We start from the raw sequence: 13,935 nt of genomic DNA, 5'->3' as shown, positions 1-13,935 counted from the left end.
TTAATGGAACTACAGATTACCTTGTTCCAGTGATGCCCCATGTTGGATGCCCCTGTACTGAAAGTAGTCTTTGTTCACAAAGGGAATGCAAGTACAAGAGATCCAGATTTGAGTTTTGAGGCTAGGTGTAGAGTGTGACTTTCCTGGTACTTTCATTTAAATGCTGGATCCAGGAGCATCTAAGGGAAGATTCAGTATCAGCAATACATCTCAAAAAAGTCTTAGCTGGACATGGGTTTAGTCTTATGTTTTATCATGTCCATGGTTAGCATACATCAACATTATGTATAAGATATCCAGCACTATGATGCCAGAGTAGCCTTAGAGGATAAAAGTGTAGGTGGTTCATCTGAAGTCCCTGCCTCCAGCAGAAAGGACTTCTGACACAAGCCAACACCATTGTGAAAATAAGGCATACATTCCCATAAGAGAAAGTGAATAAATAGCATGACCATATGGGTGAATCTTGCATTAAATAAGAAGTCACCAGCTCCATTCAGTCAACATTGGAAGGCTAAGTTGTCCCATGAGCAATGCTACCCAACTCATCCATATAGTAAAACTTTTGAAAAGCAGAGAAAACACAATATCTTCTTTCTGCTCTGTGTATGTGGAGAATGGTGCAATAGATATCCTAGGTATAATACTCTTAACAATCACCTAGTAATAATTGCAGTAGAGCTTGATGATGCATAAGCATTTTATAAACACATACTTCCAACCTCCTGTGCAAGACATCGTGGTTACTAAACTAGGGTTTTTAGAGTGATCCACTGCTACAGCTAAAGTGCACAGACATTATATATGTGTTGTATTCAGCATCTTTTATGAAAGTAAAGAGGAGGGAAAGTATTTCATAAAAAGGATTGCGGTCTTTTAAATACAAAGAAAGTTTCCGAAAGAGTGGAGTGTCAGGTGATGTAAGAAATGCATTTGTATTTCAGAGAGGTACATGATTTTAATTATGTATGAGTAAGAAATGAATTCAAAAAAGAGCATATCTACCTGTACTGATGAGTAGAAAATAACAAAGATCACATTGAAGCTTTAATGTATTAGATATTGCCTGAGAAGAGCACCTATGCTGCAAATTCTCATTTAAAAAAAAAAAAAAAAAAAAAAAAAAACAAAAACAAACAAAAAAAACACACAAAAAAAAACTTCTCAAGAGAGATTATACTCCTGATATAGCACTCAGTTTGCTTGACAAAGAAATTGGACTAGAGCATAGATCACCTTTAATTAATTAAAATGGATTCTTATAGTTGCTGCTTTGCAGTGATTCAGATGATCAAAAAAAACTCTGGCAAGAGACAATAGCAGTGGTAATTCATTGTCATGAAAATTGTTTTGAAAACATGAACTAAATGGTTTTTGACTGGTCTATGGAAGAATTGCAGTTAATTAGCATTCAGTGTCTTGCACAGCCATTTTTTTGTGTGTTATCAGACCCCTTTTCAATTTGCATACTTGTCAACATATAGAAGATGGGAAAACAAAAACAAAACCAAAAAAAAACACATTATACTTGAGAGGAAAAACTGAGATAGATCTTTAATTTCATTTAAACTTCTTAGCTGTTTTGAGAAATGCAGTGATAACCCAACTAGTGCTTCATATTTCTGTTACTGCTTCATATTCTGTTTAAAGACTTAGGTGGAAGTAGCTCTCCATCTGGAACTTTACACCAAGTTCCACCTTAGAAAACATACAGTCTTCCTCCTTCCACACATTGATAAAAATATGTGATCTTTGATGCACACACATACTGCATTTTCTGTTTTAAATTTATCTGAAAATGTGGAAATATCTGCAGAAAGAAATGTTCGGAGACAGCAGATGAACAATTTCTCACCCTTTGGGGGATCTGTTTTACAAACCCCATAGGTTAATGCTCACCATGGGACAATTCAGATTCTAAATCAAACCAGGACCTAATTCTGTCATAATTTGGACCCCCAAAAAAGAAAGAAAAAAAAAGAAGAAAAATAAAAGCATGCATATGGCCTGAACCTTCTTTCTGCAGTTCCCTTTTCATGCTCAGGTTCTTCTTTGACTGTCTGGGAAGGTCCTAGAGTATCTCAACTTTCTGCAGGCCTCAGATGATCAATTAAGGTGGGTGGAAAAGTGGCTAGAGCATCAGCATCGGGGTGTTGAAATCAGAGGTATAAAGCCCAGCTGTCAGACAGTTATTCTGGCATCCATTAGGGGTTGATACTCAGCAAATACTGCTTACCATCTTCATTGAAAACCTGAATGGGATAGAGCACTCCCTCAGCAAGTTGACAGAAGATAGCAAATCAGAGGGAACTAGTCAGTATGCTGGAGGGGAGGGCGGCAGTTCAGAGGGACTTCAGCAGGCTGGAGAAACGTGTCAGCAGGAACTTCATGATGTTCAGCAAAGGCGGATGGTGGAGAATAATGTCATGCAATAGGGCCCATGGCTGGGGCCAGCTGGTTGGAAAGCCGCTCTGCAATGTGTCCTTGCAGGAAGAAAGGCCAGCTGTATACTGGGCTGTATTACCAAGAACATGGATCAAGTCACTTCCCCTCATTCAGCACCTGAGGCCACTCACAACTGTGTCCAGTCTGGGGAATCCCTGGACAAGAACGATGTAACATATGATGTGACATACTGAAGTGAGCCCAGTGGAGGGCCATCAAGATGGTAAGAAGGTCAAGAGCAGGCTGGACCAGAGGATTGGTCCCTCCAGCACAGGAGGTGTGTAAAATTCTGTGTGCCAAGAACATCTTTGGCCCACATACGTACGAATGTTGTGCCACTGATGTGTTATTTTGTAGTGTGGTGCTCTTCTACACACTCTGGAGGAGTAACTTGGAAGAGAGCTGAATGGTAGGTCTGCTCTGGGGAACCAAGTACCTGGCTCTCACGAAAAGAGTAGGACTTGTATAAAATTCAGGGGAAAAAAAAAAAAAAAAAGTTTATCTCAATCATTGTGTATAAGGATTTGAGGTTTACATCTCAAAGAGGACACTGACCACTCTGCAGTTTTTATTCTCTTCATGTAATACAGCTTCCTCAACCCTGTCTAGTCTCGTTCAGCCACATCCTTCTCTCAGAATACAGAACCCCACAGAACTGTGCTGTACTTTGAAAATTTGGCTTGCTGTCAGATACTGATACAGCTCTGGGCTCCCCTGTGTGTGCCCGCACTCCTGATCCAAACTCCCAACCATCAGGTTGCCTCCTGTTCCAGACCTCTCTCAGCTCTATCCAGCAGGCTGGACTTGTCAGACACCAGTCTATGAAATTAGAGAGCTGAAGGGTTTTATATTCTCTATGTCTTGTTGTGGGGTTTTGGGGTGTGCATGTTACAGAATACCTATTTCAGCTTGGCTATTATGTAATGTTTATCTCACAGACAAGTGACTGTTATTCCCCATAAGAAACATCATAATTCATGTGCAATGGCAGTAGCAATAAAGAATTCACTTGAGCAGCTGGTTTCTACTTGGCCCATTAAATTAAAGACGATCAAAAGTATCGTTCAGAAACTAACCCAGTCAATTCCTGAGCTTTTACAAGTACCAGTAAATCATACGTAACGGGGCAGACTGCTAAATACAATCAGTCAAGATGAAAAATAGGAGGCCAGTGTTATCCCAGCCCTCACCGGCAAGCTCGCAGTGTAAAATCTGCTTCTTTTAATCAGCTGCAAAATCCAGACAAGACAACCTCAACAGGAGGGAGAGGGATGAGCTAAGGTCAGCATGAGTTGGGGAAAAATGAGCACCAGTGGGCTTGCAGATATGGAGGGGGATGAGTCGGATGCTGCTGTGTTCTCCTTTGCAAACACTTTCCATTAAAAGCAAACACTTTCCTTTAAAATACATGGTGGTTTGCATTCATTCCTCTACTGGGTATAGGGATACAGAGCACTATGCTGCATGTGAAAGTGGGACATTCAACTGCAATTTTTTCAACCTCTTTCCCAGGAAATTCACTCTGAAACTCTCCATAGCACAACTCACTAAGGAAGTAACAGTAAAATGCCATGGGATCCATGTAAAATGACAGTAAGAGGAAGAGTAGCTGTCTTACCTCTGCAGCTAACTTCAGGTGTTCTAAGTTACTCTGAGTTTTTCTATTTAGTCCAAAGAACAGTCCGTTTCTTCATTTTTTTCCTTTATTTTTTGAATGCCAGACAGAGACTTCTTTTTTTAATAAATAAAGAAAGCAATCACTTTGAGACAAGTTGATGAAATAGCCCTTGTCCTTATCTTTTTTTTCCTCATCAGATTGACTTTACATTTGAAACAAAAACAAAGGGAAAAGTACAAGCGTTAGCAGTTTCTAGTTCAACAAATATGTAGTCTTTCTTCTACATCTACTTATTTATTCAAAGCCATTCAGTGTCTCATAGATCACAGGACTTAGAGTCTCTAGAGAGAATTAGACTGCTCTTATTCCACAGAATCCATCATATTTCCAGCTTTGCTCATTTTGTCTCAAGCAGTGCATGCGTGGAAGTGTCATTACTCACCAAGGACATGACCAGCCATGGGTGTCAGGGGGAAAAGCAGAAGCAAGCTCCAAGTGGCTATCTGTGTCTGTGAGTGAGTGAAAACACTTCTTTGGGGTTTTCAAACTCACAACATGTGTTAGTTAACTTATAAAACACACCTGAGAACACCTGGAGTCTGACCAAGCCTGTCCCATTGAATTGTTAACGGTGTCTGCAGCGTGTCAGGTTCTGCTTTGGAATAAATACTCAGTGTGTAATTTAATAGAAAGCTTTCAATCTGAAGTGTGTAAGCAGATTGAAGCCTATCCCATCGTACTGGCTTTTAAAGACTTAGAAAGGTACAGGTAAATACACGTGCTGATTCTGCACATGTATTTAGCCCTGGAGATGTCTCGGATAATGCGTGTTTAGCTCTGGTTCCTGGACTAGCGTTCAGCACTGATGGGAGAGTGGACAAGCAGCTTTCTTCGTCTGCTATCTTCCAGGTGATTGCTGAATGATTTAACATGTCTGAAGTGTTTTTTACATTTATTTCTAATGATTTTGTCTTAGCGCCTTCTGTTCGGTTTGAAGCAGACTGTGTGTTAATTAGGAAATGCAAATACCTTTACAGAACTGTGCATTGGGATGCATTTGTAATCACAGCCATAGAAAACACCAGCAAGTATTTATGTTGACAGTTACCTTATGGCCTGAAATTTCTATTTCTGCATGCAAGAATAGCTTTTAAAAGAGAGGAAACTTTGAGAGATTTATACTATCATTTAGTACAGAGTTAACTGGAGTTCCACATTTCCAGCCTGCAGGCAACAATAGTTAGAGTTTGAAGTAAAGTATGTTCTAGGTCAGAATTAATACACTTTAAAAAATAAAATCTAAATCAAACAGTGCACAGTGTACTAATTGTATTTTATGTAAACATAAAATGCAACAGTGCAAATTGGTATTTTGTGCATTTTCTATTATGTTGATTGTATGCACTATACCTTTTGACTTTTCATACGCAATATGATGATCAGAGCGTTATTTAAGGCTTTCCATGCATTCAAGCCCATTGTAATGACCGAAAGATTTGTCTTGTTTCCTAAGTGACAGGGGAATATCAAACTTTTTACATGGATTATAACCTTTGAGTTACTTCTTGGACGCTTGTAGGTAAAGAGCTCAAACTGCACAACCTCGCACTGTGCCATGCCCTGCAATACAGTGCCGTGTCGATCATCACACCAACGCTCTCCTTTTTTAAGCCTTTGGGCAGACTATTTTAAACTTGAAATTCCAGATTTCTGGGAAATGAAAAATTCTGAACCCAAACTCTCATCATTTAGAAATTAATTTTTCCTGCAGGAACTTGTCTTGAAATCAACGTGGTTTATGAATGTTTCTCTTTCAACAAGCTAACAGCTGTTGTTAGAAAGGAAAAGAACAAACCCAGTTTTTAGGAAAACTTTCAGCTGAAGTTTTAATTGAAGTCTGATGCCAGGGACATCTCTTTTCTTAAGATTTCCTCATGGGTGGTGAGTTTAGCAGAGCAATAGCATTTTGCTCCTGGGGACTGTCCTGTCTTTTGCCTTCTGCACACTTCCTAAAACCCTCCCTGCTAAGGAGGGTCACAGAGCAACAGGCAGGATGCTTCAGCTTGGGAAAGAAAACCCAAATAAGCTTACAAACTGATAGAGGGCAGTTATCTCCATTTACCCCCTTTGTTATTAATCCTTCTCTCCCATCCTTGCCAAGATATTTACTTGCCTCTTTGTCACAACCTGCTTGAGGCTCACTCTGCTGATCTGTCCTGTGCAGCAGGCCCTGACGGGCACCACCATCCATGCATGGCTCTGGCCATGCACACACCTCACATTGCACTCTGCAGAGTGATTGAGCTCTCAGGGCTTTTTTACTGCTTTTCTCTGTGTTGTTGTTGTTGTTGTTGTTTGTTTGTTTGTTTTGTTTTGTTTTGTTTTGTTTTTATCTGAGCTCTAATTAGGGAATTGTTCTTCTTTGCTTTGTGATTAAGGTTAAGAGCCTGAACTAATTCCCCAGGTGTTCCTCATTCAAAACTTCTCAAAACCAGAAGTAGTTAAGCATTTATATGCCCCTTGTTACCACTGAAAACATGAGGAAAACATACTTCTGCTATGATTCTACCACTGCATGTGCTTGACATTTGCTGTAGGAAAATTTACAGAGGATCTTGGTGCATGGCCCATTTACACACCATATTCTTATTCTGAAAACCACAATAAAACCAAGACCTTACTGCCTTGGAAAAAGTAATGCTCAAATCTAAAACCTTATAAACTATGTCTTATAAAGCAAGCTCTGTTTTTGTCTCACAGCTCCCATCTCATGTTGCTTTCACTCAGTCCTTAGTAATGACATGGCACCATAAGCTTGTTTTATGTCCTGCTCTGTAGTAAAGTGCAGTGTAGCAGGTGGCAGATGTGGGAAATTTATGTCCTCAGTCACTTTGCTGCAGAAAGTATTCATCACAAACAAGAATTGCAGCCTCAACATCTCCAATTTAGAAACAGCAGAGAAAAAGGAGATGGACCAAAGTATGAAGAGTTCAGTCTTTACCAGCTAGTGATGACTGATGGGGCGATTTGCCTGCTAAGGGTGGGATGAAGTCAGAGAGGGTGTTAGACCTCCTCCTGTGCCATCTTCTCGTAAATACAGTTGGACTCAGGGCTTGTCTCTGTACCTGTGCTCTTCCCAGGCATGCTCCACAAGGAAATGCTGAGACAGTGCTAGAAAACATGAACCACACAGCTTGTGGTGCGTGGCGAATGCTGCATCTGCAGCTCGCTGCTTGCAAGTCCTGACCCAGGCAGATGTGGAAGGGTTATCAAGGCATCAAAGATAAGCCTGATACTGCAGTTGTGACCAACTGTGGCTTTACAGATGGGAGAAAGCTAGTCATCCAGCAAGTGTCCCTGAAAGTTATGATCCCCATATAAAATTACCACTTTTCTCCACTATTGAAATAGCCAGCGCACATTTGTATTGAGCAAAATGCAAGACACTGTTAGTTTTTGGACTGGTGTTTTCTTTAGACAGCACAAAGAAAATATGTTTTTCTTTTCCTGCTTCAGATACTTCAGCTTCAGTGGGTCATTTTCCTACAAGACTTCTGTGAAGGTACTCGTGAGAGATGTGAAAGCTAATAAAGCAAACATTTTTCCTTCTTGAAAAACAAACAAACAAACAACAAAAAAAAAAAAAACAACCTCTTTGATCTTCCTCTTAATCCAGGGACTGCCACACAGTCCTGCAAACTGTGCAACCCCCAACAAGCACTAACTGTTAAAAAGGGAAAATGGGAAGCAAACAGGAAAATACATTAATGTCTCAGGTATTAGCTTCTTCTTGATGTTCATTCTTTATTCCTTGGAGTGTTTTCTGCTTGAAATCCTGTGGCTGTGACAGTCACACCATGGGTAAAACAGCAAGGCAGGGTTTTTGCATTCACACACTCAGCATAGTCCCCACAGCTACTTTTGTAGCAGTTGTGTGGGCAGAAAGGGCAAGCTGAGCTTGTGTGGCTGCTCTGACGGCAGAGCTTGAACAACCAACAGACCATCCTGAGCCTGTAACCAAGGAATCTCCCACTGCAAAAGCAAAGGAAAAAGCTCGCACAAAGTTTCTGGAGATCGTAACCCAAGACAGCCCTGGGGCATCATGTTGTCAGTGGGAAGGATGAGTGGCTGCAGGAGAAAGGAGAAAGGCAGAGGTCAGGAGTAATCTGGAGAGTCACAGAGAGGAGAAGAAGGAGGGCAGGCAGCCTGGCACGTGCTTGGGTCACAGGTGAACACAGACCAGGTGCTGGTTCAGCCTTGTGGACAGCAAGGCAACCATGTGGTCCTGTTGTGTCCTGCATTGGCACAGCATGCTTTAGGTTTGTGCACTGGGTGTGTTGCACCTCTCTGTTCTTTTGCAGACATTGACCCTCCTGCCTGGGGCACCGCATCCAGCAGAGCCCTGACACCTCCTGCCTGCTTCTGGCTCTGCAGGAGCTCTTCTCTTGCCTGTAGGAGATCTTCTTGGCAAAGCTAATCTCTATGAAAGGCACTTTCTAACTGGGAAGGGTGACCTCTAGTGAAAAGTGGATAGAGCAGTGCCCTGCAGAAGAGGCAGGTGACTGAAGTCAGCTCTGCACAGTCTCACCTCAACTTCTCTTCCTGCCCAGAACAGCTGAGGATGCACAGAAGGTTAGAGATGGGACACAGAGCCCAGAACAGCTAGGATGGGCTATCTGTGTAGCTGTTTGTGCCTTAATGGATCACTGTGCAGATGGCCAAAGAACCAAGGTAGTTTGTAAGGCCTTCTTCTGCCTTTCTCCATTGCTGTGCATGTCAGCTCAGCCACATGCACACAGTCATGCTTGCAAAAGTGACAAGTTGGCATCCAACACAGAAGTACCGTGTAGCATCATTTTCTCCGTGCAAATGCCAGTATGTATTTTGGTGAAATATTTGTATTTTGCCATCCTGATATGTATCTTAGTGAAATAGTTCTCTGCAATTACAAACTGAATTATAAAAATGGGTTTCTTTCTACCTTTTTTTTTTTTCTGAAACAGGCGTGAAGAAAGAAGTACAAAAAGATCAGGATGCTAGCAGACCAGCTGTCTCATCCCCTAAGCGATCAGCAGTAACAGCCACCAAGCTCCATTCACCAGGTATTTATGAACCCAAAAGCACTCTTTCAGGGAAGATTTAAAGTTGCCAACTCTGCATCTCTAGTTAATACACTGAAATCTGGGACCTACTATTGTTGAGTGAAGATTGATTATGTCCAAGGTTCATTGAGCTGGCTGTGAGTACAGCAGGCTTTTTCATAGCAATGCATGAGCTGAATAGCTTTATGTTTTCTTTGTTGCCACCTTGCAATCATCTCTCTTTCAAAACAAAGAGTTGCTGCTATTACATGTTTAAGGGCATAGGGACATTTCTTGTATCACTATAATTTTCTTATTTAAAAACAGAACAGACATAGTGAAACAAAAGACACCTCAAACGATTACTTGAAGTGATAGTGTTTTTCTTTGAATCTACTGTCACTGTTGTGCAGAAACAATGTATTTCATGCATTATTTCCATGCATAATTAGGAAAGAGATCATCTATAGAAATGAGCTCCAGACTGCTATTGGGGCATTGTCAATTTACCCCTTAATATTAGATGCAAACACATGGCTATAGTATTTCTAAAAAATGCTGTTGTTTAGGTACTAAAATGAAGAGAACTTATTTCTATTTATGTCTACTTATGCACATTAAGAAATATATAAGGGACCTGAAGACTTTTGTAAGGCTGGCCTTTTGACTGATTTTAAATGTTTCTGAAATGAGTGTGAATAGTACCAACTATTTTGTTGTGCTTGCTCTCTTCTAATCCATTAAATCATTTTTCCAACTGTACTTAAATAATTTAAATATCATATATGTATCAGTGTGATACTTGAATAATAAATATGGGGAGTAGAACTCCATGTTTCTTCATTTGACAGTAAAGAGTAAAACATGTAAAGCAGCTCTTCAGCTCCTATAACTTGCATCAAGAGTCTCCTCATTTTTACTGAACTCAATGGCTATTCTACTTCCCAACCAACAAAATAAAAAAGGAAACTTAAATTTAACCTTCCTAGACACCAACAAGACTCAAAATTTTCCTTACTCGGGAGCTAGGGAGAAAGGTGAACTTGATGCTGTCCTCTGAACTGTATAATTTTCAGGCTATTTTGGATCTGGTGAGGTCATTAAGAGAGACTCAAAGAAAAAAATTACTGCAGAGAGTGCCAGACTAGCAGCTCACCAATGTTTATAACAGTGGGAATCCAGTTTAAGAACCAGCACTGACTGTGGCTGTAGAAGCATGCTACAGCAAAGCTGGTTTGCTTCCACTAGAATTAGAAAGCAAAATGAAACACAAGCATATTTGTATGGTGGACTTGCTGGGTTTTAAAGAAGCTGAAATTTCCATTGGTTGACTGATTTTTAAGGCTTAGGATTTGGCATTTCCTATTCATGATGTTTTTGCATCAAACCTTCAAATTAAACTTTTATGGGAGTTGGGTACCTGGGAGGTTGAGTACCTGCCCTCTCTCCATCAGATTCATTTAGGATTTTGTAAGTTTGATTGTCTGAAATTCTGGCCTAAAATTCTCTAGCACTGTAAGGATCAAATAAGAAAATAAACCTCATGTTCATTTATTTTCTTTACAGCTGCCTTGAGCATTCTTTGGATAACAGCAATAACAAAGCAATAAAGAGAATCTTTTCACCTATTCAACAGTTTCACAAAATAATCAAAGAAACCATTAAACAGGACAAAGAGCAAGTGTAGGAAAAGCTAAGGGGCAGTGCAGTCTTCCCCCACCAGGGTCACTAATCCATGCAGCATTTATACATTGTGACAGGAATGGCTTCCACAGGCATCTCCAGCACAGCTATAGGTGGCCATGAAATAGGTTCTAATATTTCTGAGTGCCATTTCTAGACTGTTGACCCTGATATTGGCCTGCTCATATGCAATTCCTGATCATCAGCACTATTTTTGGCTGACTTACTAGCCCTGTTACAGAAGGATTGAATATGATTATTTTTTTTTTTAGCCTCGGATCTAATTTGGTTCAGTCCTCCTAGACTAGCAAAGGAGTTTTGAAATGCAGTCTTGTAAGGATCTTAAGTTTATCTATTGATACAATACTATTCCTGATATCTGTGTATGGACACAGGTGTACACAGATGCAGATGGTCTCCCTCCTCTCCGTTGCAGGAACGTAACATCTAGTCTGATATCTGTCATGCTGCAGTGACATCAAAACTCACCAATACTCTCAAAGTAATATTCTTTCCTTACCAAAATTTTGCAAGTTGGACAACGGAGAGGCAAATAAATTGCATGCCCCACATAAGTCCTCATGGACTGAGTTAATTATGACTGTCTACCTGTTATGACACCTTAATTCAAATGCTCAGGTAAATAAAAAAGACCTGGGAGTTTTGAAGCAGATCAAAGGCATTCAGTTATTTTAATGAACAGTGGATCTGTTCCCCTGGTCCCACCACCAGCACAAAGGACATTCAGGATCAGGGCCAGCATCATTAACATACACCCTGTTTTGTGCAGAGCAACAGAAGAGAAACATCAGTGGTAGAATAAGCTTAGTAAGCTGCTTTTCAGGCCCAAATGAACTGAGAAATTCAGATTTATCCCTGAGGAGAATATCACAGTTTAATTTAAAAGGACAGCTTATAATACTGACAAGGACAACATGGAGATATGCACTTGAAATCTTCCACTGAACAGGAAAGCTAGAAAGATATAAAATAAAACAATGGGTTTTATCCCATTGTTGTGTTCCTGTTTTAATTAAAATTGGACTGATTTCAAGGGCTTCCTCCTACACTCCTATCTGTGGCTTCTCTTGTAACATCACAATGCTGCCTAAACAAACAGAGATTTTTATACTAAAAAGACAGATATTTATGGCTGTTGTTTTTACAAATGGCTTATTTTGCGCTAATACCTATGGTCAAGTTAAGAGCCCCTTTATGAAATAGACAGCCCCTAATGAAAGCCCAAAATGAAAGAATCTGTAAGAAAATATCATTCTTGGAAAAAGAGAAAGAGAGAGGGAGAGAAAAAACAGAGAAAGAGAGAAAAAGAGAAACAGAGATTGAAAGAGAGAAAGAGAGAAAAAGAGAGAGAAAGAGAGAGGAAGGGAGGAAGGGAGGAAGGGAGGGAGAAAGAGTGAACAGGCTTAAATTGACATGAAAATAGAGATCAATGACTTTGCTGGTTCTTAATGCCAGGAAGTCCTCTTTGACACCCTCTATTGTGTTATTTGGGTCTTGCAACATCATGAAGTGAATCTTGACATGTTGCAAAACGTGGTATTCCTCTTTGCAAATATGGGTCATGGGCACAGAGAGTTTTAAAGTCTGTTTTGTAGCTGTGTCTCTTTGCAGCAGCAGCAGCATGAGATACTTGAAGACATGAGGGAGCATCTCTGCTGGGGCTGGCTCCCTGTAAGTTTAGACTGGAGCAAGAACATAGTTGAGCAGGTTGGAGGATATGCTCCCAGTGGCTCCATGTAAACTGGGCACAGATCAGAAATGGTAGGAGTACACTCTTGGGGCATTACTGTGATGAAGCACCTCTAGTAACACCTGAAAACAAGGTGTCTGACTCTATTTTCTCACTTTTTCTTACTGATTCTAGCTCCTGGGTTAAAAGCTTGAGACTAGTGGGAGAAACCAAGGAAGAGAACCATAGATTCCTGAACAGTATTCAGGAAAGAGTTAAAAAGCATCAGCTGATGTGAAACTGAGAGTAGTAAGAAGGCTGAGTAAGCTTTGCAAAGGTGTTGCCCAGCTAACCCTAAATGTTTTCAGGGGAGGCTTCTCAGAAAGCTAAGATAAAGACAAAATACAATGGCCAAGTAATGGCTTGAGCAACCTGATGCCACCAGAGCACTGCCCTTTCTTGCTTCATCCTCATAACCAGGTATTAACCTCCAGAGAAATGGATAGTTATCTCAAGCAGGATATGAATTTAGGATAAAAATCTCACTTCACTCTAGCAGTTTATCAAGAGCAAGCACACACAGTGCTGTGATCCCTACCACCACTTGGTGTCTCCATGAAGACAGCTACACTAAGTGAAGGTTTTATGGGGTTTTGTTCAATTAGTCATCTTCCCTAGCAATTCCAGGTGTGGTAGCAAAAGAAAATGCTACATTCTCAGTGTAGACAAGTCCAGAAAGAGAGGACATGACTGTAAAGTTTGAGTTATACATTTTATTGTCTCTGCCTGTAGTCTAACATACCTGTAGCTTGGTACTGAAACAATGGCTGTACCCAGAATTTGCTGACAAATATGGATATGCAAAAATGTACAAATTCAGCTCATGCTGCCTTGACTGCTCTGATTTTGCTAAAAGGAGCACGGCCTTCTGGTATAAGATAGCCAGTGTCCTTACTGAGTTACCAAATGCTGATAAAATTTCACACAGGCCTCTTTATGGCTCTAGCTTACACCAGAGACAGAAAGGAAAGACAAAGCTCGCTTTAGCACCTTCCTGGGGCACCCTATCCCTATGTGAGGTCAGAACCTATCTTTTTTCTTGCTACCAGATTTGCTTTCCCATATACAGAGCCTCCCAAGTACTGTTATTTCATGGTCCTCTTTCAAGCACCAAGGGCTTTGGTAAGAATCTGTGGGTTTGGCCCTCATGGATGGTGAGTCAGTGCAGAGCTGATTGCTCCACAATTGGAGTTCAAGTGGCCAAAGAAAACAAGTGTAGAGTGTAAAGGTCATATGAGTTCTTTCCACATCCACAGTAGGATGAGGTGAATCTCTCAACCTACACGTGCACTTTTCTGGAATTGACTTTGAGGTGAATCTGGCATCACACATCAAGAGGCAAGCCTCGGTTTCTGCAG

General features: G+C 40.6%; 1 protein-coding gene across 1 annotated transcript in view; it reads left to right on the top strand.

The window, feature by feature from the left end:
* The window catches only part of MTUS2 (microtubule associated scaffold protein 2), a 292,552-nt gene that overhangs the window by 211,135 nt on the left and 67,482 nt on the right, over nucleotides 1–13,935 (top strand). The window contains exon 7 of the mRNA XM_032208295.1: nucleotides 9,067–9,165. Within this exon, the coding sequence (XP_032064186.1) occupies nucleotides 9,067–9,165 (99 nt within the window). The remainder of the gene's footprint in view (nucleotides 1–9,066; nucleotides 9,166–13,935) is intronic.

This window comes from Aythya fuligula, chromosome 1 (assembly GCF_009819795.1).
Source record: "Aythya fuligula isolate bAytFul2 chromosome 1, bAytFul2.pri, whole genome shotgun sequence".
NCBI classification, from domain to species: Eukaryota; Metazoa; Chordata; class Aves; order Anseriformes; family Anatidae; genus Aythya; species Aythya fuligula.
The sequence above is the reverse complement of the archived record's forward strand: the minus strand, read 5'-3'. Positions and strand labels throughout refer to the sequence as shown.